The sequence below is a fragment of the Anopheles gambiae genome, chromosome 2, assembly GCF_943734735.2.
Source record: "Anopheles gambiae chromosome 2, idAnoGambNW_F1_1, whole genome shotgun sequence".
NCBI classification, from domain to species: Eukaryota; Metazoa; Arthropoda; class Insecta; order Diptera; family Culicidae; genus Anopheles; species Anopheles gambiae.
In genome coordinates, this window is record NC_064601.1 from 27,579,609 (window position 1) to 27,606,468 (window position 26,860).

At 42.9% G+C, this 26,860-nt stretch overlaps 1 protein-coding gene across 15 annotated transcripts in view; it reads left to right on the forward strand.

The window, feature by feature from the left end:
- Nucleotides 1-26,860, forward strand: part of LOC1273160 (fasciclin-2) — a 172,115-nt gene that overhangs the window by 142,189 nt on the left and 3,066 nt on the right. For 6 of the 15 annotated variants that reach the window (XM_061647140.1, XM_061647135.1, XM_061647139.1 and 3 more), the window contains exons 3-11: nucleotides 7,310-7,484; nucleotides 8,005-8,058; nucleotides 10,558-10,724; nucleotides 11,070-11,194; nucleotides 11,289-11,584; nucleotides 11,735-12,935; nucleotides 13,023-13,206; nucleotides 24,613-24,814; nucleotides 25,640-25,756. In XM_061647140.1, coding sequence (XP_061503124.1) covers nucleotides 7,310-7,484; nucleotides 8,005-8,058; nucleotides 10,558-10,724; nucleotides 11,070-11,194; nucleotides 11,289-11,584; nucleotides 11,735-12,935; nucleotides 13,023-13,206; nucleotides 24,613-24,814; nucleotides 25,640-25,756 — 2,521 coding nt within the window. Of the gene's footprint in view, nucleotides 1-7,309; nucleotides 7,485-8,004; nucleotides 8,059-10,557; nucleotides 10,725-11,069; nucleotides 11,195-11,288; nucleotides 11,585-11,734; nucleotides 12,936-13,022; nucleotides 16,172-18,578; nucleotides 22,257-24,612; nucleotides 24,815-25,639; nucleotides 25,757-26,860 lie in introns of those variants that run through there. The other 9 variants (XM_061647145.1, XM_061647146.1, XM_061647147.1 and 6 more) reach the window with 7 other exon arrangements.

The window sequence follows — 26,860 nt, forward strand, 5'->3', positions numbered from 1 at the left end:
TCGCTCAGCACGCTTGCAACGCTTCCCCTGGATGCTGTGCGGGCGTGAAGGTGGGCGAAGCCCGATAAATGCTATAACCATCTCCGTTCAACGAAACGAACCAAACGACCATCAAATATGTCTTCCGCCGTCAGATGATGGCAAATGAAGTACCAAAATAGAGCGGCACACCGTAGGGCCCTATAGATAGATCGCCAGGCGTATCATCATTCTAGTCAGTATATCTCCTCCAGACAACCGGGAAAGATTGTGTGTGTGTGTGTGCTTGTGTGTGGTCTAATGCCGAACGCTTTCTTTCACATCACGTAGAATGGCTTTGGCAAAGTACGAAAATCGGGAAACACGCCTCCAGAATGATTTCGTTTGTCAATTCATAGCCAATTGTGTAGCGATAAGCGAAGGCTGGGTGTGTACCGCATCGAATGGTCAATTTTGCACTGTTCCACCCAAAATACAGACCGACCAATTGAGTTATCATTAGTGGCGTTATCATGGACTACGCCGGATGTCCGTTCGTTGGGTTGATTGACAAAAAGCAAGGAATGTTTTTTTTTGTTTGCTGTTCGGATGGGAGGAATGAATCGATTGTGCGGTCACTCGATCGAGTACTGAAACTGGCAGCTAAGATGTGCAAGTCAATAAGTACAGCATTCTTTAAAGCCATCAATAAAGCTAATAACCTATTGCATGAGTCGCTTCTCCTAATACTTCATGTTGAGCGTGAAGCGATGGTGGTTTAAGTGGCTTATTCTTTGTACAGTCCCTTTGAGGGATGAAACCTTGGTTTATAAACCTTTCCAGGTGGGATTTTTATTCCAATGCACATCAAATCGGTGCACCGTCGCCGTCTTGTCCAGGTGGTTGTGTGCCGATAAACGGAACTCGGGGAATGTGCGCCAATTCATTACACAGCTTCTTCCTGGCCTAATGCTTTAATCCTGCAAATAAATAGCCAACAAAGCTCGCCTTCATTCGTGCAACCGATATGGGGCAACGAGTGTGTGTGTGTGTGTGTGTAGCACCAGGTATCGCCGCCTTTGGCCGATGAGATCGGATCGAGGCTGAAACGACAACGATGCTTACGCTTTGAGCACGTTCATTAGTCCGGAAGGATGCACACTGCCGTCACGTCGTCGTCGGGGCTCGTTTGCTCGATAAAAAAGATTTCCCGCATTATCGGTCGTTGAGCTGAGTGAATCTCAGAAAATAACTCCGAAGAAAGCAGCAGCACAAAGTTGCCCACGCATCCATGCTAACAGATGCTGGGATAGCGTAGTCCTTTGATGATTCGGGCACAATGGATCACAAACGCTGGGGACGACGATGATGCTGCTTCTGGGGTGCCCGGTATGGTATGTGCAGGAAATTGAGTCATCCAAACGAACGCACACAGTGTGTGTGTGTGGCTCTAGAACGAGCACCACTTCTATGACGATGACGATAAAAGCTCATTGCTGTGCAATTTGTATGTACCGTGAGCACAAAAATTGTTCCTATAATCCTGCGGTGAAAGCCACCCGGGATAGCCGGTTAGCAGTAGCAATTCCGTGTGAATGAAAGAACTTACCGACGGTGGTTTGTTGCAATAGGAGTTAGTTTGCTGCTTGTTCAAGGGTTTCTTCTGGTTGCGTAGACAGAGCTGTCGGGCAAGACATGTTAAGTGTGCCTGCCCGACCACGCTGTACAATTCCGTTTACGCAATCCAATTTTCCACACCGTATGCACGAAAAAGAAGCCACTGAAATTGCAAGCAATTCTTTATGGGGCACGATCCATGGATGCACCTTGGCACAGGGCATGCACCCAGAGCAGGCAAATAAAGTGCAATTCTAGTTCGACAAACCACTTTGTTGGTGCTGCTGCTGCTGCGTTGGTTAGTTGTTGGGTGATTGCAATCATTGTTCGGCTTCCACTTGATTTAACGACGAATTGAGTACGATGCAGCTAGGTTGTCTCTCGTTGCCAAGGTTCTGCGATGTACTGATGAAGCAGGAGGTTTGGTTTGCTTTGGTTTGAACGCGCACCATACATTTGCAAACACGGTTCTCACTCCATGGTGTTCCGTCTGAGCCGTACCAACATATTACTGCATGCGTAGTATTTATTCGCTGTTTATCTTCCGAGATTTGGTGAGATAATCGAATCCGAACTCGAACTCTCGTCGTCTCGTGGTAATTGATATTGTATTCACTACGAATTCCGCAATGCAGATTCCAGTGCATGACTTGTCAAGGCGTGGGGTAGTGTGGAGGGTGTCATCCCGTGAAGCGCATTTCTTGGAGAAGGTGGAATCAGTTTCCGAATGCAATCGGGTTGAGAGTTTAATTGATTTCATGATCGATTGTGTGACGGTGCAATAATATGAAGGCGTGCGTTGCAACATTAATTTACCCAGAGCCATGTGTGTTGTGTGTGTGTGATGCGATTGAACGCGCATTCAACGGAACGGATAAATCTAATCTCCAAATTGAGTTTGGTTGCGCCGCTAACAACCGATTTATGTTTGTGCGTAACGTTATAAAAGACGCTCTCTGATCTCATTGTCTTTAAATTCCTTTCAATTTATGTATTGTTATCAATCATTATTGGAATGGCGGCAGGACTTCCACTCCAACCATTAAGCGCAGTTCATCCATGCACTCGTGAAGTCAAAAGCATGTCTCTCTCACCTACAGTGTCCTCTAATCTCAACCATAAAATTATTCTTAGCCGTAAGGTTTTACCGCTTGCTTGAGCTTAACACGGGTTTTTTTAGTGCCCCTCTTCTGTGTGAGCTGACGATAGATTTGAAAATAAAACACATAAATGAGCCGTTTTGTGGGACGTTAATTGTTAGGTGTGGTGATTTATGCTTGGCCTCAAATTTGGCGCCCCGTGGGTTATTCATTTATCGTTCACCTTTTCTAACTCAACACTCATAAAGCTAGCCTTTTTGCTCAGTTCGAACGTGAAATTGGCTGTACTTTCAAACACGAAATCAAAAAGATAACACGACAAAAAAACGAACGCAATGAAATTGTTTTATCACCACCACCACCCCGTTTGCCGCAATTTCAGCCCATTTATCCCTTTGTCTTGTGGCTGTCAGATTGTCTGCACACCAAACGAAGGTTTGAGCGCGCTGTCACTCGACATAAAATCCAACCTCGCTCAGGGTTTACCGAAGGATGAAATAATGTCCCAAAATATGTCACCGGCGTTAGAAAACGAGCGGGCCGCGCTCGCTTCCCTTATTCAAGCTTATTCCTGTTGTGCCGCGAGATTCCCATATGTGTCATCGGTTTGTCTTGCTTTATTTGATGGTTTCTGCTTTTCTGGGGTTTTTTTTAGATTGAGACACGAACATCCTGCCTACATCAGCTGGCGCTGAAAACGATTTCGATGAAAATCGGAAGCAACAAATCCATCATTATTACCGTCCGTCATCGATCAACATCAAAATTAATACACTCTTGCTACTTTCAGTTCGTTTTTGGCGTAGTAATGCAAAAAGTTGCCTCGCTGCCTGTGCATAGTTTTTTTTTTATCGTCGTCCTTTTTTGCAATTGATTTCAGCTTTATTTACCAGCTAATCCCCTGCCTCGACCTCGAGTGTCCTGCCTTGCTGTTTTACTTACAAAAGCTTGATTGATCACCCGTACATTGGAGCTTTTTTTTTCTTCTTCTGACTACTACATCCTCAATTACACTAGTGACCACCATCCACTGTTGAAACGGGGCACCATTTGTCCGAAATTTAATTTTACACATGTCACATTTCTACTCATCCAGCAGCTTGTCGTACAAATGGACAAATGTCAATAAGATTTCACATTCGCTTCAGTGCGTTACAATAAAACAATCGAGTTGTTGGGTGGACACATAAACGAGCTTAACGCTGGTTCACTGCACATCACCACACTTTGTCCCACATCCACACATCCAGTCACATCCGTTTCCGATTTTATTCTTCCACCCTTTTTCACATCCCTTCGTCGATAAAAGCTCTGGCGGAGATATTACTGACAACCAGAGCTCTTGTGACTACCACTACCACCAATAGCTCACGCCAAGCGAGGGATTTAGGTGAAGCAAATAGTGCCAGCGTGTATACTTGTCGGTGGTTGCATTTCTTTTCGAACTGTATCCGTTTGCGCTTGGTGTGGGAGCGACCGACGGTCGCTGGCAGCAAATATCGAGCCAAGGATAAAGCCAGACAGTGCACAGACGACAGCATAGATGAGAGGAAGCTTTACAAAAACTACTATTTGCCCGCCGGTGGAGTGTGGAACTCTGCAGCATCTCCCATTTTGAGGGATAGGGATAAAACACAGAAAAAAACAAAAGGCAAAAGATAATTTGATGTACTTTTGCTTCCCTATTTTCTGTAGCTAACTACTCGCAGACGGCAGCGCAGTACGGATGGCCATGAATGGATGTGACTCGGCACTGCTTTGCTGCAGGTGTGCACCATTTCCTCCTGATGGATGGGAGCACATATTTTTGGCTCCCGTTCTGTTGGCGTTGGTGATGAAGGAACAGAAAAAGGAGGGAACGTTGTCGCCCTGCGGCTGCTAGCAATATGATCTATAAATCAAGCACGCATGAACATACCAGTAACAAAAAAAGGCGATCCAATGGCACCGATGATTGAACCAACCGGAATGTCACCGATGTATGTCGCCCTTTCCCCTGTTTTATTTGCATAGCGCGCACACATACGTAGGAAAAGTCGAGGCGTCTCGCTTTTTAGCAGGCGTCATTCGGTATCCACCTCAATGTTTAGCTATTCATAATCTCGCTGTGTACGGTTCAGTGGTCGCACATGACATTTCCGTGCCCGGGATGGCAGGCGACATTCACGGCTTGGGTGCTCGCTGTGAAACGACAGCTATCGGTTGTAAAAACCAATCGGGGAAGATGTGCTGTCGTGGCTTGGTAAATGAATAGTTTTTGCACTCGTGAATGTCAGCACTGCACTAGCGTAAAACAAAGATTACCGTCACCCAGCGCTCGATAGGTGTGTGGATACTATTGATTTTTGGGTGTTTTTTTTATTCAACGAATAAAATGTGAATTATGTGCACTAAATAGTACAGCACTAACACAGCAAAACTACAGCAATCGCAAATTCCTTCTCTGAGAGAATGTAAAAAGAAAAATTAATACCCATCACTTACAGTAACTCATAAAATCACATTTAATTGACGATGAATATGTCCCTTCGGGGCATCAAATCGTTCCCGGCTCTCGTAAAATAAATCCTCCAATGGTCGATTAACGATTAACTGCAGCGCTGCCTTAACCGTACGCTCTGTCTGTCGTATTTTGTCACCGTCTCTTACCTTACGGTTTCCAAGATTTTATGTAAAACCATAAATAGCTCTACCGAAAGCCAACACCACCAGCCCGTGTATTTTTCCGAGATGTGTGGGATCTGTGAGGATGGGGCAGAGCACATTCACAAACACACACAGAGCATTTTTACTCGATCGTTGCAGTTCCAACTTCATTGGTGGTTGTTGTAGGTTTGTCGGAAGGAAAAAAAAAACTTTAATGCACCTTCTGTTTACTTCCGGTACGACGTCGGTTCTCGTCGTTTTATGGCATCCTTGGCCACTTGGCACAGTTATATAACTTAACAGAGCACGCCAAAACAGCAAACAGCCATTTTTCAGTGCAATTTTACGATCATCTTATGTGTTGAAAATTTTCATTTCTTCATCATTATTCTGTCTTCCATGAACACAGCCATTTTGGTGGTTGTTGCTGTCACACTTTTTAGGGTAGGAGATGGTTAAAATGATGACAAAAAAACCTTCACCCAAACCAGGTTGCTATTTCGCTAACAACGCGTTATTGCTATTTTACTCCGGGCCACCATCTCGTCGTAAGATGCACTGCAAATAACTGTCGACGCGCTAACGTTCGGTACTGCCTGATGTCATCCGACTCTGGGGATGATGTGCAATATGGTGCAGCAGTTTCGTATATTGCCGCGAAAAGGGAGATAAGGGAGGGAGCATGGGGACATCCCTGCGAGTGTTACTAAGCCATCATCAAAGTGCGTAATTAATTGCTGCCAAAGTTGAAACGATTTTGGGTGTGATGGATTTGCCGACTGTTGCCTGTACCATCGTAAACGTGCCATTTTCTAGCGGAAGGTAATAAAAGCCTAATGGAGGAGAATGTTGTGATGACATTTTTTATATGTTTTTCCTGATGTTTTATCAAAATGTAGGTTTTTATTAGACAAATTGAGCATTTTTTCATTATTATCAGAAGAAAAACAATGCCAAACAAAGCTTACACACGTGTGCCCGTTGAAAAATGCTACCAGAAAAGGAATTCTTGTATCGCATAATTCTTGTACCGCATAAAATGACACAAATACTGAGAATATGCATCCGATTTCACAGCAACTCGTTGCGTTGTTTGCTAGAGCTGAATGTAAGGATTATTTGCTATTTCCTCTCGTGAAACCAACTAGCTGGAGCATCTTGAAGCAACATTTCTGAGTGGTACCTCTAACGGTAAAGAAAAGGAGCAACAGCAAACAAAAGCAGTACTCGTGTGTGCGTACAACTAGAAACACAAGTCTGCATCTGAATGCAATTTCACTTCGTAAAGGCGTGCGAACGTCATAACCCTAACACTGCATATAACATCATAAACTCATCAACAATCCCTCTCACGCGGGAGCACTAAGTTTGTAGCATCATTATATGACTCTTAACTGGCAAACCTTCCCTCCCACCTAAGTTCTCCTGTGCCCACAAAGTGCATTGAATTCAAGTTGACCCGCTTTTTGGCAACGCTGTAGTTGCTCGCTCTAGTTGGGTTCATAGATGGTGTAAATTTTCCTTCCTACAAACTAGAACCTGCCGTTAACACTTCAGAGCTTGATCCTTCTGTAGGTTTCTAGGTAGCAATATGTTGTGGATCATGTGCACCATTTCTCTGTATGCTGCCGGCAACGATGATGATGCTCGACCGAAAAGCTCATAGAGTTACTTTGTGTGTGAACCCTCTAGCAACATCATCCTTCAGCTTGCATTCTGCCGGAAGTGTGTAACGCAAATTAGGAAAGTTGTTGATTTCATCGCTTCGTGGGGCATTCAGAAAAGGAAATTATTGTTCTGGTTCTGGTTATGGCGAAAAAGTTGTACTGCACTTACGACAGCGCACTGGGAGGGTTTGCCATTTTAATTGAGTACAATCTGCGATAATAAACAAGTGCATGTACAACTATCCCTCCTACTTTATCAAAACCCTATCGACGTATGTATAATAATTCCATTTTCTCGTCTCTCTTTCCATTTCCACCCAGGCATGGCACATTCCCAGAATCAACCGCGGTTAAAGATCCTGCCCGCATCTTCCGTCCAGCGGAAACCGGTGGGCCATTCGCTGCTCTTAACCTGCCGGCCGGAAGTTCCGGACACTAATCTTATCTCCGATCTCAGATGGAACGACAACCGCAACATGACCATTCTACCGAAACCGTAAGTATTGCCTTGTGTTGTGTTAGTAGAGAACGACTCTTCGCGAAACTCGACCACTGAACAGTTAAACTGTTTCCTTTGTTTTCTATTTGAGTGCAAGCAGTTGCAAGCTTTAAACTGTTTGTGGCAGAGAAGAAAGAAGCGAAAAGGTGCATCGTTTTCGGTAGCAATGTGAGCTAAACTATTTGGAACATACCAGTTTCCATAAATATTTTCTATAAAACTTATGTGTAATAGACTAAAAAAAGAGACATTTGAAAGGTAATTTTGCTTGGGGTTGTGACGATCATTAGAAAAGAGATATTCATATCTCTTGGATTTAACTTAATACATTTCCTACCAATATTTTGCTATGGTGCGCTAGTATCCGGTCGTCCTCCTAAATCCAAATGCTAGTCTGCTCTGGTACCATTCTTTTACTTCCCTCTCAAAACAACCGTCTCCACCTACTCTATCATCGTTTTTCTCATAGTTTTGGTTTAACCTTTTGTTTTTCTTTAATGATTTATTCCCGGTGTAGGATGAACTATTACTATCCTCTGTACGATTCGAAAGGTCGTAAGCTTCCAACGAAGTAAGTTTCACGGTTTTCCAAATCGCTAGGCAAATGGAATCGAACCCCCTTGTTTTTGTTTGTTTATTGGCGCTGTTTCTGTTTTCTCTTTCCATGCATTTTAGTTGGTTTGCGTTGTGTTATGTTTTTATTATCTTTCTCTCTCTCTTTTTTTTTTGTTTCTTAACAAATCATCTATCTACTACTGCTCTTCTTTTCCCTCACTTTGCATCATGTATAGTTTTGTTTTCATAAACAGTTTCCTTTGCTCTAGTATTACGACAAGACAACTTATAGTCTTTTAGTACTTCTTCACTTATTCACACATACAAGGCCGTCGTCGGTACGTTCCACCATATGCATACTGTACGTAATTAATTCCGTCATTTTCGTCAGACCCCATCTTAATTGAGTTTAGCTTTTTTTTCTAATCATATTATCAACTAAAATGTAGCGTTTCATTCTTATTTACGTTTTGGTTTGGTTTCTGCTGTAGCCAATGCACCATCCGCAATGCTCTTGCTGTGTACTACACAACACAGACACACACACACACTGCTCTTCTAATCGGTAATACCTAATCGTTAATGTGATTTTTGCACAAATGCTGTCCTCTTGCTATAAAATACATTTTCACACAGTGGGAAACTGCTACCCTACTGTGTAGCATCATTATTCTGCTGCGACACCCACGAGGAGCTGTCCCAAGAATGCACACAGAGTGAAAAGCTGTGTGCGATCACAGCCGGGCTCTTGTTTGCCAACTTAATTATAACTTCCTATTGTGTACAGAATGTGTGTGTGTGTGTGTGTTATGTGCGAAAGGAATGTGGCATCGAAAGTAGTAAACCTAATTTAGTGCGATAGTGTATCCCCTTATCTGTCTCGCATAAAATTCCCTTTTTGCAGTGGAAACTAATTTTCATACACAACTACTGGGCGGTCCATCGAGTGCAGCGAGCGCGCTGCTCAAATTCGTTGTGGATAAACCCCAACAGCGCTGACGGTTGCGTACCCGGCTTCCAAATTGGCTAAAGAGTGAGCAATGTACGCCCCATTCATTACCAAACATCATGCCGTGCTGCGTTTATTCATTCACACAGCAACGGTCAATTTCGATTGCATTTGCATCGTGGCAGCATGCTGGCTGGCTGGCTGTTTGGCTCGGGAACCAACATCGTCACTGAGTGAACGGGTTTGGTACAGTCGTGGTACCATCGTATCGGTCATTGCGCTTAAACGATCTAAAATGACTAAGGACAACACAACTCATATGGCCTTTGCTTGGGACGGACAATAGTACGATGTAGTACATGTCCTCCTGCTGCTGAGCCTCATGTCCTGCGCCGCACAACAGTATGCTGATTATGTACATACTGATTCTGTTTAGGATTTTGTGACTTCAAACGAGATCCGTTGGTAGCTAGCTATTACCGATAGAAGATGTATTGGCTTACATTGTTTTCATGATATTCTAGAAGTTAATTATGCATCACAATGTTGGGCTTGCGCAAAGATTCCATCCTCTGTACTTAATAAATTTGCATTCGAATGCTCAATTGACGCTTCTGGCAATACATATTGTACTTGAATCTTGAGCCAAAACAATTAATAATGTCTTAGCTACAATTTCCATTTCCGGTATGATGTATTAATACATCAATTGAGACATTATAGTGTCCTAGGTGCACTTGTCCGCCTGTAACTATGTACACTGAACCCGATGGAAATGCTGACCAAGCCTAGCCAACGGTTTGCTGAACGAGTTTGTTGATAGTCTGCAACTTCGGTGCTCTCATACACACGAACCTTAGAAGTACTAATTTCAAAATGTAACAGCCTTCCTCTCGTTACCGCTTACTTATCCTTCCCAAGGAACGCAGTTGTGATTGATTTTCTGATACAGAATCCTGCAACATTGCACCAGGCTCGACAAAATTAGCATAGTACGAAGCGAGTGATTTGTTTGCTTTCTCCCTTCAGTGCGCACTGTGTATGTGTGTGTAGCTGTGTGTCAAGACAGCTAATCAAGACACTATCCTATGGCGTACTATCTCCAACTTGATTACCGTCTATCACGTAGCTAAACTCTTCACCGCAGTGCTCATGGTTTTGTCATATCGCGTGTCGTTCCATTGTAATGCGAAAGCCATCTAACACCGATAGTAGGAAGTAGGAAGTAGTAGCTCGCACGACACATCACCCCACAGCCACACACACACACACACTAAAGCTAAAGGCAATAATCCTTCCGTTACACCATGTTCCTCATCTTGAGATGCTCGCTCGCTCCCTCTTTCTCAACCTTGTAAGCACCTCTCTTACTCACACTCCATTCTACGTCCGATACGCTCATACGTGCTAACCGAACCGTTGCCCAAACTTATTGACCGGTGGATCAAACTCCACTTTCGTCGCGCTGGAGATCTGTATATGTGTGTGCGAGTGTGTGTATATGTGTGTGTGTTCCTAATAATAACGCGTTTGCAAAATTCAATTTCTCTGCCCCTATCTTTCCAGAGCGGGCCAGTCATCGCCGCTGATCTACACGGAATCGATAGCGGGCGGGACGGCGCTGGCACTAATCTTTAACTCGCTGCAGGAATCGATGGCCGGGACGTACTTCTGTGCCGCTTCCTACTCCGTCACCGAAAAGCTGAATGCCGCCGTCGTGGTGGAAACGTACGGTAAGTGGTTTTTGGCGTGCCTGCATGCCGTCATCGTACGCGTGCTTTTGTCGTCAAACAGTAGGCGCTCTCTCCCCGGGGGGAGCGTGCCTGTAAGCACAGTGACTTAACGTGTAACGTCGCGTTCGGATCGATGATTGTTGGTTATTTTTGTGTGAAGAAATCATTTCTTCCACGTATTGTGCTATGACACGCTGGTAAATGACACTTGTCAAGGTCAACAAGATGTGTTGTGGACGGTCATTTTTCTGAACATTCTTATGGAATAAGTTTAATTGCAATCACTGTTCTGAAAACATCATTCCCAATAATTGATTTGCTCGTTTTGTTTGCGCCGCTTTCCAGTTGCCATCACCTGGAAGGATGCTCCCACGGATCAGCGACCGCTCATGGGTACTGACTATATTGTGCGTTGCGAGGTAACCGCCAATCCGCCGGCAACTGTTGATTGGCTTCGAAACGGTGATCAGGTAAGCCAAATCAACAATTCTCTCCCAGCATCACCATCATCATCTTCCACCCCGTCGCATATCTAACCCAAATACGCTCGGTTCTATGTCCCAGATTAAATCCAGCGGTCGGTACGTAATCGAAAACCGGGGCCTGCTTATCAAAAACATAACCGAGGCGGACGATGGTGTGTATACGTGCCGGGCGGCCGTTATGTCGACCGGTGAGCTCAAAAATCGTGAGATAAGAGTCGAGGTGCAGATCATGCCACAAGTACAGCGTCTCCCGCTGGTCATGGATGCCGTCGAGGGACAATCGTTCTCGGTGATGTGTAATGCGACCGGTAAACCGGTGCCCGAGTTCCAGTGGATTAAAAAGGGCACGCAGCAGAATGCGGCTGATTTAGATAGGTACGTTTCGGGTGTGTGTGTGTGTGTTTGGGTGGGGAATCTGGGTTGCGTGTGATTGTCATTTTGTGCGCCATTTTCGGGCTATCTTTGGTGGTGAAATGCATGTTTTAATAATCGCCAGCAACCATTGGTGTGCTTTTCCTGGGACAGATTTTCCGTCAACTCCATCACTGGCCAGCTCGATATCAGCACGGTGGAGCAGCAGGACCACGACAACTACGCCTGTATCGCTCGCAATCCGGCCGGCCAGTCCGAGTCGGTGATGAAACTGAACGTGTTAATCCGGCCGAAAATTATCGAATTTATCAACATCACTGTATCGGAGAATGAAGAGGCCGTGTTTGTGTGCAAAGCGTTCGGTCGCCCCGCGCCCGAGATTACGTTCCGCCGGTACGGCACCGTGGAGGAGTACTCCATCGGTTTGCAGGTCAGCGACGATCGCATCATACTGGAACAGTCGACCGACGACGAGAAGGGCGAAACGGTCGGTACGCTGCGCATCTCGAAGCTGGCCACCACCGACGACGGTCTGTACGAGTGTATCGCACGCAACCGGGGCGATGTTGCGTTCAAGGTAGGTCACATTACCGTCGAGTATCGGCCAATCTTCGACCATCTGAAAGCGCTACCGCCCGTCTACACCTGGGAGGAACGGCCGGCCAATCTGAGCTGCTTCGCCCAAGCCATCCCGAACGCCACGATCGAGTGGCGCTTCAACGATCGCCGCATACAGGATCTGTACGATCAGAACCTGCGCATCGAAAACGAGGGACTGCGCAGCGATCTGATCATTACGCCGCGCGACCGTCGCTACTACACGGCGTACAAGTGTGTGGCCAACAACAGGCTGGGCAGTGCGGAGCACATCATGGAGCTGCGGGAGGCCCGCATCCCGGAAATGGTGCCGCAAGCGAAACCGCGCATCGTCAGTGCGACCTCGATCACGTTCGACATTATGGCACCGCCGGTCGAGCCCGGCCTACCGCTGACCGCGTTCTCCGTGCAGTGGAAGGAGCAGTTCCAGAGCGATTGGAACTTTGCGCTCAACCGCACCTGGTCGCCCGACAGCCCGTACATTGTGGAGGGTTTGCGGCCCCAGACCGCCTACTCGTTCCGCTTTGCCGCACGCAACGTGGTCGGGCTGAGCCAGTGGGGTGCGTACGTCGATCAATCGACACCGCGCCGTTCCGAACCGGAAACGCCCCGGATCCTGCACACACCCATCCAGGATGAGGAGGAAGACAGTGACCCCATCGTGACCTCACCGTACGCGGACCATTTCGATATGCGGTGGAGCATACCGGTGGACAACGGTGAGCCGATCGATATGTACCGCATCAAGTACTGTCCGGTAAGTGGACCATAGGTGGCGAACGCCATGAGCGTCATAATTTTGACAATTTTTTTTTCCTTTTTCTGTATTCATCGTACACCACAGGGCACCAAGGTGAACGGTTACTGGACCGAGATGGAGGAGCACTGCATCGAGCAGGACATTGCGCGCATGACCAACTACGAGATGCGCAGCCTGCAGGCCGACACCTACTACCGGATAGAGCTGATGGCGCACAACGCGATCGGCTTCTCGAAGCCGGCCCACGTACTGATGAAGACGGCACGAGGTGAGTCCGACCATTCCCTAGGCACTACCTATGACGTGTATCCGGCCGGTTTCGGTGGCTTTTCGTCGGCCAGCACGCTCGCCGGCTCGCCTACGGACGTTACTTTGCTGTTGTTGACTGTTTCGTTTGTGTGTAGATTTGTGTTCGTTTAATTGCTTCGATATTACTATACCTACTACTACTACTATTACTACTACTATGCTACTGCTGCTATTTTGGCTAGTTGCGCAAACGTTTTATCCGTCACTGGGTAACATGTTGCGTGATTTTATTTTTTTTTTGCTTCCTGGCCACAAGTGCTGCCAAAGGGGGGACGTACCACAAGCCACCCCTTTCCGTGAAGTGACGAACGAACGAACGAAACGCTGTCAATCGTTTCCGATGTTTGAAATTGGCGTACCCTAAGATAAAACAAATTAATTTGTTGACTCCAAAATTTCAAAGCCACTCACTGGCTGCCCGGAAAATAAAACGTTTTTTGTTTTGTAGAATTAGACACTCAATTGGACTGTAAACATTGGTTGCTTGAACAGCGATTTTTATCATCATTTTATGCACCGTGAATTATTTTTCACTTAAAGATCAACGAACGATCGTGACAGACAAAAGAAGAAGAACAAAAGAAACAAGCGAACTGACTTGCCCATCATTGTATGCTCGTAGTATTTAAGCGTTTAGCAAACTGTTAATTACATTCTTTACTATACAAACTGTGTAATATATAATTCGTAAAGTAAAAAACAAAAGACGAGTGCAGCTAAACAAAACAAAAACTCCAATTACACACGATGTATTGTATTTTAAGATCGTTTTTTTGCTCTTGCTATCTTTCCATTTTCTCAATCTTTTTTAGTAGATATATTATCTTTTAGAATACCTTGTTCGACAACTCAATCGCTAATTTGTGAATGCGTGAATCTCTTTTTCGTTCGCTACGAATTATACGCTTTACCTTCAGTTCGTTGAATTGAACATGGTTGAAAATGGTGTACGGGTTTTACATTGCATTGTTTTTCGTTCCGTTTTTTTCCGTTCCGTTGCAAATGAATAAAATACTGTCGTAAAAACGAATCGAAATCATCGAAAACACGTAACAATTTGGACACAAATCTGTGCATTGCATATATTTAGAACGAATTTAGCGTTAGTTTTAGCGCTGTGTGTGCACACGCACTTCACGAAATGCAACTCCTTACATAAACAAATAAGAGAGCTTAATTATACAGGAAAAAGTGCAAACGCATCGCAGTCAATCAAAAGCAGAATCATTTACCGAAAGGCGATAAAAATGGAAGGGAAATATGCAACGAGTTAAGCACAAGATTAATACAAAACTGCAGCAGAAAATTGGATTGTAAAACGTAAAATTATACTCACATTTTGATCGGTGTCTAGCTAACAACCTCCGGACTTTGTAAAATGCACAACTTTAAACGTGTTTGCATCAAATTTCATGCAAATTTTTCAAAATGATTCTGCAAACTGAGCACATAAAAGTGTAAGAAATGTAAAGTGTAGCTAAAAACTGACGATAACAACACAAAGAAAGTGTACAATGTTTAGGAGACGAATTAGAGACAACGGCAAGTAATAGCAAAACAAATGGCATATAAAGCACGGGAACGCTCGTTAACACATACACAAACAGGCGCGTCTGATAGCGCACACTGCAGACTGCTAATGATGATGACGGACGGATGCTGGTTTATGCTGTTATCAGTTTGGCGATCTATTCTCATTTTCTCACCACTCACATTCTCACTCTTTCTTTTCACTTGACGCCCTTGTTATGTTTTTTTTTTCATGTCGATCTTTCATAACTTTTAAAGCTTTTCTCACTGTTTCTCGTTCTTTTCTATCTTTGTCTGTCCGTGCTGTGCGGTTTTACACACTCATCTCTACTACCTTTCGCTAGCAGCCGTGTCCTATTGTAAGGTCCCCATTTTACTGACGCAGTCGTGTTGCTTCCTTTAGCTTCTCACAGTTGTATGTGTGCGCGCGCGTGCTTGTGCGCGATGTTGCTAAATGTTTGCATTCTTTTCGCGATGCTGTTAAGCATCACTCTACCAGCGAGTGTACTGGCTTGATTGAAATAATTTTTTCGCATAAAAAACTTTTCTTATAACGCGTGTGTCCGCACTCAGTTGGCGTGTTTTGATGTTTTCCCGCTATCGAGTCATGATGGTGCTTGGTGGCATCGTTTTACACTAAATGAAAAATTCCCTCGTTCTTTGCTGCGAGCTTTTGCGAGCTTTTTGGTGTCGCATTCCAAGCGGAAGATTTTTGTGCGCTCTTTTTTTTCACTTTTCATCTCGTAGTGCGTCTAGCAATAATACATTATTACCACGTACATTACATATTGCCCGCGCGAGGAATGCTCTTTCAGCTCCGTAGTGTGTCCGTACACAGTACCTTCCGCTCTCACTTAAGCAAAGGCGGTAGAACGCGCGCAAGGCGGAGCAACATCGCCCGAAGGGGCGGCAGGCAGGGCCCGAGGATCAAGGATGCACCGAAATCCTTCGTGATAGTTTTTAATTAGATTCGTTTTATCCTCTTAGAAGTTTTGTATTTAATTTCGTTTTAAAATGCGCCCCTCCATCTCACTACATTCGTCTCGTTGCGCTCCGTTCGGAATGTTGCGCTTTTGTGAGCGGATGCCGGGTAGTAGCGATGATCGTGGCTCGAAATGTGTGTGTGTGCACACCGGTATAGTAGTACATAAGGTAGGGAACAGAGCAGAACAGAGAGCGAAGGGAATACAAACTGCCCCTTCCCGTTATCATCTTTTCGCAAAATGCTCACTCGTGATCGGAACAGTGTAGAACGGAAATTCAGTGTGGAGAATGCAATGCGTGCAGTAGTAGGTGAAGTGGCCCAATGCCAAGGGAAGAAAAATAGCGATGCATTCGCAACAAGAAACAAGAAAGGACGATAATAAATTTAAACAATATTTTAAACAAACAAATTCCGCCCTGTTTTCTCGCTAACCATTGCTTTTCCTTCGTTGTTTTCGGTTCACTGTTGTATTATGTTTGTTTTATCATCGCGTCTGCTGAACGGTGAGAACAGGAAACGCTAATCATCTATGTGTTTGTTTGTGTGCTTTTACGATCGATGTTTCTTGTTGCGTTAGATTTTCGCTAATTAAACAAATTAAACAAAGTTTGCAACAAAGGGGTAACCATTCGCCCTGCTTCCTTCGGCGACGTGTCTAATTTGATTTCGCGTTTCCTGTTCATCGCAACATAGTCCCCTCCCCCCTCACCAAGGAGGGACCGCAAGTTTTATGTTTCGTGTTTTATTTTCGCAAAAAAGTTGCCATTTTACTTTTTCGGTTCCAACTGGGGGGGGGGGGGGGGGAAGCTTTCTTCTTTTGCTTTTCGGAATTTCAATTTACGCCATTCGATTCTCTGTAGTATGGTTTTGTGCACTCACACAAAAAATGCTCTCTAACGTTATGCTATGCACACTCTCTTTATTGCTTCCACTTTGCTTCGTACATTCTCTTCATTTCGCCTTCTTAGGAGCTGGTGGCGTGGAGTTACCATTCCAAAACAAGCGCTCCAAGTGTGTTTGTAGTCCCATTTTTGGCGAAAATTAATTTCCGGCCACTAATATCCGTGCAGCCGTGCTGCTGTGCCGCTGCTTCCCTTCATCCCTTTCTTTGTCTCCCTCCTATCTCCTATCACGAAGGGCATATCATTTAAATGAGCATCAGTAAAGACCACACCCGTTCACATCTCCCACGAGCGAGCGAATCAAGCATCATCGCTCGCCACCACCATACCCTTGCTGTTAAGTATCAACCCGATCCGAGTCGTGGGTGTTCTAGGAATAGAGAGTGCGACTCCCTTTTATCGACCAAAGCGTCTCTTGTGGGAAGGAATTCAGTTTATTTGTGCGCGATATTGTTTATTTATTTTATCGCCCGATAGAACGCGGAGTTTATGGTAGCTGGGGCCGGATGGCCTGGCGGCTTGTGGCCATTTCACCGCAATCGAATGGACGAAGACATTTTTGCACTCATTTGTGCACGTTCATTTGGTTCTTGCCGCCCGCCGGCATGACGATGCTGACATAAACACAGTTAACTAAGTTGCAGCGGAATACTTTGTTGTATGCCCGGCTAATTGTCGCTTGTCGCGCTTTCTACGCGATCTGTTTTAACGTGATAAAATGTATAAACGTTAGATGCCCGTCAAACGATAGAGTCTGCTTCCCTTGCGCCAAGACTTAAGTTAAGCAAATTGAACTAAATTTTCCAGCTCTACATTTTCTAAAATAAGCTACTTGTTTTCATTAGTTAGGTATTACATTGTTCTGTGTCACTAGGCAGTAGTTTAGAAGCTTTTACGTGTGTAGTATAATACTTTAAAAATCTATGTAGTTTACAAGTACTTTTTTTTATTAATGTTATTCAATCGATTTCAATAATGCTTGAGCTAAACAACGAAATACCTCAGACAATAGGACTCTGAACAGTCGCAAAAATACATAACACGGTTAATATAAAACCTCACTGTAACATATTTTATTCCCCTAAATTTTAATGTCGGTGTAACTCCATTTGTATCGTAGTGTAAAATCATAACATTTTGGTGAATATCTTTTCTACTATTTTCTTGTGTTTTGTTTCTCCTCATTAACGATGTGAGCTCGTTGAATAGGACCAATTGGACTATCAAAATTTAAAATTTAAAACAAATACAATTCCAGTTGGAAAGTGAATTCTAAATTCTAATACTATCGTTAGGAGAGATAATGCATAAGTACACAAGCACCGAGAAGGTTTGGAAGAAAACTGCATTATTGTTTGCATGTTGAACCATAGCGTTTCTATGTAGTTATGCTACGTTCCGTACCGTATTTCACAGCAATTTATCGCGATCACAACACAGCGTTAGCGAAAGCAAATAACCCACACACCTGTTACCATGTATTGTAGCGATATATATATACAAATCCAATCCAAAGCCAATGTAGCAAAAAGTAGAGAATTGGAATCAATAGGAGATGATCACTGATTCAAGGATAAACTATCCTTTTTTCTTTCTCTTATTGTTCCTCTTTCTCTCTTTCTCTCTTTCTTTCTTCTTTTTCTCTCCCCCATAACGTACGTATCTTCGCCTCCTTTGGTACACGCTAATCTGCCGGGCGGGACGATTCCCCGATCTCCTACTAACTTTCATCAACCCCTATATCACGGGCATATCAACGTGTGTGGGTGTGCTTTTGCGTGTGTGTATGTGTGTGTGTGCCCCCTTCTACCATGCATAATATTGCACCTTACCCCCCGACCTCACCCTCCTGCTCTTCGCCAACGCCAAACAAACGTGTTGGGGGGGTGATGGTGATTGGATTTCCTTCTGTAGATAATTATTACACTGGTGGTAGTGCGAGTGTGCTATTGTGCAAAGGAGGAGGATGCACCGATCGTTGGTGGTGGTGGTGTTGGTTGTGTTGGTCCTTCATCCTTACAGCTCTGCCAACGGTGGTAGCCACGATCAGTGCCAGCATGGAGTGTGGTAGTAGTAGCACGTCGTGTAGCAGGATCTGCTCCACTACCAGCAACAGGAGCAACCGCAGCAACAGCAGCAGCAGCAGCACCAACATCAGCAACAGTACCACCAAAACACCCATCGATAGCAATGTTCGCGCAGAACAGTGCCATAGTACCAGTAGTAACAATGGAGTGATTTTGAAACGATCGATTTTAGAGGGTAGTAGTGCATCGTAAGGATTATTGTAAGTTAGCTAATGACGATCGGTAATGTTCAATGAACAATCAATGACGGGGTAAATAATACTCTCCCAGTGTTCATTTCTCTGTGCGAGAATGGGAAATACGTCGGAACTGAAATAGCTAGGCAGAACTAGTAGAAACAAAAATGGATTACAACCCTCAACACGATCTTGAAGAACCAACGAAAATAGGACGCAAAAGAGAAGGCGGTTGTGTTTTGACTGTTAATTTTTTTTTTTCATTTTCCTTTCGATAAACTGATATTGCACTTTAAAGGTGAGCTGAAAATTTGACTAATTTACACGTAAAAATTAACGAATCAACCCACCTTAAGCAGATTGTTATGCATCCTGTTTTTTATTTGATTGATATATGATTATCGAACAACAACAAACAACAGTGATCAATGTCTAGGCACTGTGGTTTACAGACTACTTGTAACATTCAGCCCATCATATGCTAATTGCATTCAGGTACATATACGATTTACATACCGATGTTGGAAAACTCCTACGATCCTTTTTACAGGAAAGTTTTGGATTTTTTTTTATAAGTGCTATAATAGTACTGTACTTCTTATTGATATGTCATACTAATTTAGAAGAAAAAAAAGCTATCAAAAAGTATATCATACAAAACGCTGCTCAAATTAGCAAAACAGCGAAACTGCAGCAGTTCCGAATTAATGTCTCCGCGCCAAGTATGTTTTGTAAAGGTGAGTTAAAGTCCCCCTTTTTTTCTAAGCATTTTGCTTTGTTATTGAACATCTGTTCTAGCAAACCGGTGAATGGTTACTTCAAACACTTTTCAAAAGCGCCTTCCTACTACTACTACTCTCTATTTTGTTCACTAACTTTCCAACGGAAATTGTTTTAACATTGATGCTTGATGAATCCGATTAGCTATAAATAATAATAAGATTCTTGATTTTTAAGACGAAAAAACCCTTTTTGCTGTATACCAATGAAACCATTCTTGTAAAGCATTGAGACTGTTTAACCCTACCGAACGTTTTCTTCTAAACGATATTTTGTTAGTTTGCGTGATAACAACAGGGCAAGAAAGAATGAAACACAGAGCGCGAAGAATGAAACATAGACGCGAGATAAGGTGGAAGTGGGTATACTACACCCGACTGTGTGCTTTCCGCAACTGTTACTATTTCTCACTATCTGTAATAACAAAATGAGCTTAATTACGACTTTAATCTCTGTCATTTGGATGCATATTTAAGAGCGAAACTAAAATTCAAAATCAATCGGAAAAACGGCTTTAGTGTGAAAAAGGGATTCATTTCCAATGCCTTGACTTTATTGTGAACCTATGAATTTCTTCGGCGATTTGATAGCGTTGCATTCTTGCGTTTAGAACGCGCGCGACGGAAACGGTGCGAATGGAAGGACGGCTCTGTCTAGTTGTAGAGCATCAACTGTTATTGTATGTTTTATGTTTAACCGATCGAACTATATAGACGAAATATTAGCATTAGAGTAGACAATTGGTACAGAAGAAACAATGATCAAACTAGCGTGTGTACTAGCGAGCGTACAGAGTCAATGTAACAATAGTGTGTAGATGTGTTAGCTTAGTGCAAATGTTTATTACAAGTTGAGTTGTTCACGATGTTGAGTTGTTGCAGACACTGCCACCTGAACTGCGTTCGCGCTGCTCATCGATTTACCGAGAGAGGATTACATTGAAGTCAATTTAAGAGTAGTAGATCACTTTGTTGCACCGCGGTGAATTACACACTGCTCTTACGCTCATCATGCATTAGTGTGGTGGTAGAATATACACAGTTTTGTGATACAACAACAAGCAAGGGCAGGCTCAATGCGAAGAAAGCAGCAGGCAACATACTTTTCATTTAAAATAAAACGATGGGCATTATTAGACAAATCGATTCCTTCAATGTACATACGTCAGTATCGTCAAACAGTAGCTGTGTACATATATTCACTGCCAATAGTGTTTAATTCCATATTACCATGAGAGATAATTCTCAGAAATCATTAAAGCTCAATTTGGATTCAACTGTTTAATTTTGATTTCTATTTATTGCCAACTTCACCATTTCGTACCTCCAAAACTTTGGTGCAATAAAAGCTAATGATTGAGCATGGAGATTATAGTTTTTATTTGTCCTGGAAAAGCAAACTAATGTTGAAATAAGCCGATGTGGTTTGCATGTGAACGGTACCACGACGACTTTTAAATAAAGTCGGTGGTAAACACTATAAAAATAAGGTCAAAGGTTAATGGGAAAAAGACGATAATACAATTATTATTCTCACTCTCATCACCAAATCACATCCCCATTGAAATTGAACAAGTTTATGTTGGAAAGATGTTTTTCCTGCGCTTTTGTATCCCTTTCTCAAAGCCACATTATGTACATACGATGAGAATATGGTGCACCAAATGACGATAATGGTAAGCGCGTTGCACACCTATAACGACAATAAACTCTTGTTGTTTTGTTATTCAAAACGAATCGCAAGTGAGCATATAGATAAGTGGTTTAATTCCTTTTCAGCAGCCAAGCGTGTTCGTCATGCTGGGAGCGAGGGCAGTTAAGAAAGAAGGTTTTAAGTTCCTACATTACTGCGTGTGTAGTCACTTTAGCTCGAAAGTCAGTAAGAGAAAGTGTGTGGAAGTGTGGCTCTGTGAGAAAATGAGAATAGCGTTGTGAAAAGGAGTGTCGAATTTCACTACAACGAAAAATATAGAAAAAAAAAGATAATCAAAATCGTTCGATCACGCGCAAATAAAAAAAAAACATTTCCCGAGCTGATTCAGTAGCAAAATTAGTGAAAAAGTCAACTACAGTAGAAGGTCAAATGGAGAAGAATGTTAAACAACTGTTACGCAGTTGTAACGCTTTTTTCCGCACAGTGTATGCATACCGAATGAGCGAAGCGAATAGCAAAAACCAAAATGTGTGGAAAAAGTCAACTAAAATGGAATATCTTTGCAAAAAATGGTGACGGCTTGTTATATGTGTGTTGTGTATGCGTTTGTTTTTGGAAAAAAAAGTCTTTGTAGACGTAAATATGCTAGCCTAACCGATTTAGATAAGATAAAATCAGATTAAGAGCTCGCCAGAAGAAGATGGTTGGATTGAAAATTATAACAACACTTAGCTCATGTAACAGACGCGCATAGGACGAGGGGTGAGCACGTGTGTATTCTGCTTGTACATAACCAGAGGTTCTAGTGGGAGACCATTATAGAGAATAACAATTAATTATATTCGTAGCTGTGGAATGGTGAAACCATGAAATAAAATCAAACTACATCATCAAAACCGTCTAACTAATAAAACACAAACACACAAAACAAAGGTATTTTGCTGTGCTGTACCTATCCACTAATTTGATTGTTATGGTGACAGACAATACATAAAACCATTTACTTATAAACTACATACTGCCCACCTACAGTGTTTCCGCTAAAACTGATATTAATTTCATTGCCAAATTGAGGGAAACGAAATGTAGCACAAGAACACGCAAAGCGGCGCATCTAACTCCCCTCCTTCCATCTGCGAGAGGTTTGTGTTTGTGTGTGTGTACGTGTGCGTTTGTGTGCCTAAAAGCTTCTTCCCATCACACCTACCATCCTCTCATATATTTGCCAACGCTTAGGGTCCGAAAACGAAAAGGTAATTATGCAAAATCAAGTTTATTTACCCACAAACACAACACCCCAAAACGAACCTAAAACTTGTTATAGCGTTCTTTGTAGCACCCCTAAGTCCAAAGTTTAGTTTACAACGTTTTGTTTCTGTCTTAGCTATATCACCGAACTATATCTAACCACTTGTTCTAATAGTTTTCAAAAACTAAGCGTTTAATTTTCACCAACCACCACACACTTACTGGAACACAAACTGTTCTATCTAAATTCTCATTTTTCTTGCATCTGTTCTTCACTCTCACACACTCTCTCTCTCTTCCTCGTTCTCTATGGCGTTTTTATTAGAATTACTGAAACAACAACAAAAACTTTCAATTACTTAACCATTAAATAATGAAATTACTTCTTTCCACAATAACTTTGGATGAATGGTTGTAAATATGTTCTGTGTGTTTTACTTGTAGCAGAATGTCCGTTAGAATTGGGGAAAAAAACTACATAAAGAAGAAGAGCGAATTATTACATTATTACCATCTCAAACACCCGTAAACACCAAAATTATTAAAAGCGAAACGTTGCGTTCTTGGCAGAGATCCATATTTTAGACGAACTAAATTCACTCACTCAACATAACCACCAAACAATAACACATAGTAACAGAAATCGTTACAGTAGCTTGGAGTCTACAGGACAACCAATTCACCAATTTTAAAAACACGCACAATCAAACTTAACCACCGGCAAATCGTTGGACAAAAAAGCAATTCCACACACCAAACTTTCACAGACCTTCAGAGGCAAATAACAATACATTCTCATCAATCGGACCACAGAAAAAGATGCTTCAAAATCATTGAGAACAAAAATGATTTAAGAACTCAAAGAAAAAATAACATCACCACACTGTCATTACACCACAAATCCACCACAACTCTACCATACGTGCCGTGCGTGTATGTGGCAAAACATTACTCAACGTCACCACCACTCAGCTTGGAAAACAGGAAATAAACTCCTAAGCATGTCGTTGCGTTTGTGTGTATGTGTTAAATTGTTGGCTTGTTTTGCATGAATGTAACCTTGTTGTTTTTGTTATTTTTTGTTTATCTTTTCCTCAACATTTCATCCCACTCATTTACTCACAAAAACTGCCCCTTTTGGGGCGCTGAAAAGGAGTAGTGTGATAAGTACACTTAAACAATTTGCAAACCACCACCATCACCCAAATTCATTTCTCTATTCTCCGCAAAACGGATGCAAAATCAGTTAGTTTTCCTTTGTGCCCTTGCGAAGAAATGTCATACACTTACTTTCAAAACGTTCTTGCTGGGACAACTGTTTTCTTATTCCGGTTTTAGCTAATCGGTGTTGAAAAAGCTGTCCCTACGCTGCTACTGTTTGCTGCAATGTGGAACATTATATATTTTTTTTTTGTTTCTCGATCGATGTTTGTAGCAAAACTTTCTAGCAGCACGGTTTCTTGTTAGCAGTTAAGTTTGATCTGTAAATACGAAAGGAGTTTGTGTGTGTGTGTTGGCAACCTTTACATGATAATATAACTTACATGACTTCTTGCTTGTGAATTCTTCCTTAACTTTCTCTACATAGCGAATGTGCTTTTCCGTTGGTTGATCGCCTATCTTTGTTTCTATTCTGTGTCGTTTTCCTCCATTCCCGATCTGCCACAAACTATTCACGTGCGCATCCTCCTTCTTCCTTTCCCGTTGCTCTAGCGGAAACTGCTGTATACAAAGCTGTTAATTCAAATAACATCACCCTTGGGGGGGAGGGTCGTTCTGCTTAGTGTATAGTGTATTCCGGGGGACGGGAGGGGGCATTTCACTAACCGACGATGCGACCCTTTTCTCAACTTTCAAAAACCGGGAAACTAATCTTACTCTCTGTGTTCTGTCTCTTTCTTAACCGTTTATTTCTCCCTTCACGACTCATCTCATCTTATCGTCCTGGCTCCTGACTGCGCTTTGGGAATCGTCATGGCAACGCAACACCCCACACACACATAGGTATTGATGTGGTGCTGCGCGTTGACAGTCCAACGCTGTCATCGGCTGCGGTGATCGGTATTGTGATTGGATCCGTCGTGCTGCTGCTGCTCATCGCCGATCTGCTGTGCTGCGCGTTCGGTAACCTGGGCATACTGGCCACGCTGTGCCGGAAAACGAAGCGATCTCCCTCGGATCTGGACGACGAAGCCAAGCTTGGCAGGTAAGTTATCATCTCCTTTCGAGCCTGTTCACAATTCCCATTTCCCTCCTCCCCCATTTTCGGTGTGGTCCTTTCTCTTACTCATCCATCACCATTCTTCTTGTGGATAGTTTGTTTTTTGTTGTGTTGTTGAGCTATTAAACACATGGTTCAGGGCCAATTTTGTCTCATTTTAACATATTAACACCTCCTTTTTGTGTTTGTGTCGTCACAATCGCACTGAGCAGCACAGTGAAAGGAAGGATCCCTACACAACTATCTGCAGGATCCTTGCTTTCAACTCTCTGGGCGCTCGTGATTGGCTGTAAATTAACATACGTACATTTACAACACACATACACTCACAAAACAACTATTGTCCCTTCCCTTTTCATCACACCGTGCTATTGTGTTCTTTCTTTTTTTCATCCTTTCTCCATGTTGCTCCATGTTCCATGCTCCACAATTTGTACATTTGCTGTGTGTATGTGTGCGTGCGCGTGTTTTTAACAATTAACATGGTTCACGGACCCATACACCACCACCACCACCACCATCAATCCACATTCGCGCGTTGTGCAATATCCGTCACATCATCGTTTTGACGTGCTGTACTACGCTGTCTGTGACGACGCGTCCTTGTTTTCTATTGACAACATCCCAATTCACATACACACACACACCAAAACAACCGTAACAAAACAAAACAAAAAAAAAACTCCTGAAACAAATGTCCCCGAAACAACGACCATATTTACACTACCATCATTCTCCAACCACCGCCACACAACCGTGTGTACCATGGTGTCGTCCGCTTCGCTACAATACAAATAACCACAACCAAAGTCTCTACGGTTGGCGTTTTCCGCTACCCTATTGCAGTGGCAGTCTGATCAAGGAGCGTCCACCGTCACCGTTGCCGCTGCCGCCACCGATTGTAAAGCTGGGCGCCACCACGCCACTGTAAGCCTTCGCACTACGCTACCCTTTGTTTTCCACCGCATGCTTTTCCTCTGCAGCCAAAGTGTGCTTAGTTTCGACGAGCGGCAACGAATATGCATGCACTTTTGGTTTAGTTTTGTTAGAATTTTTTTTTTCGTGTTTTGTTTTGTTTTTGCATGCGATTTAAGACTTGATTTGTTTGTGCATTTATTCCAATTTATTGTGAATTTTTTCTTATCTTTTTTCTTATCTTTGTTTGCGTATCCGTTGTGTTTGCTCTTTAATGATTTCAGATTTTTACAAAAATGTATTGTCCATAAGGTCAATATTTTATACCAGATTTTGTTTAAATAAGCTATACCTGTATCCGCAACCTCACAATCTACGATTTATTCCCTGTCTGGTGCAATATGCAAACATTCACACGCACACATTTGAATAGCACGAAATTGGAGCACTCCTGTGCGCACCCTTTACATATTCAACGTTCTTGTTGCTTACGAATTTTAAATTTGTTTTAATAAGGGCAGTTTTTGCGCGTCGAATTTCTTCTTTCATCATATTTTAATCTAGATGCTATCTTGTTTTTTTACGATGAAAGTATCACAAAAACCTCCCTTGCTTTTAAAAACTCATTCTCATTAAAAGCTACCGAAGCAGCAGCATTTTTTGCATCAGTTACCCCACTTATTGCATTGCATTAAACTTGAAAAAAGTTTTGCTTGGTACGTCTACCCCTATTCCTCATCATTCTTACCTCGCACATGCACGCACACACACACACGCTGTGCGCTTATAATGCAAGGTGAGCTCTGCATATCCCTTTGCTGGTTCGTGCTAATGCAAATTTGCATCCCCATATGCTGCGCTGCTCCTCTGTTGTTGTACCTTCGTGCACAAAGCGAGTTTGGAGATTATTTTTTCCCCCCATTGCCACACTAGAATATACATTCTACGGCATGTTCAAGCCCCGTAGCGTTTAACCCATAAAAGGGGTTAAATTGAATTTTAAATGCATTCCGTTGGTTTCAACTGTTATTCGTATTTTTTTTATAATTTTCCTCATTTAGCCTAGCCTAGTTTTGACATTTTTTCTTTCATTCGTCTATTTTTACACCACACATG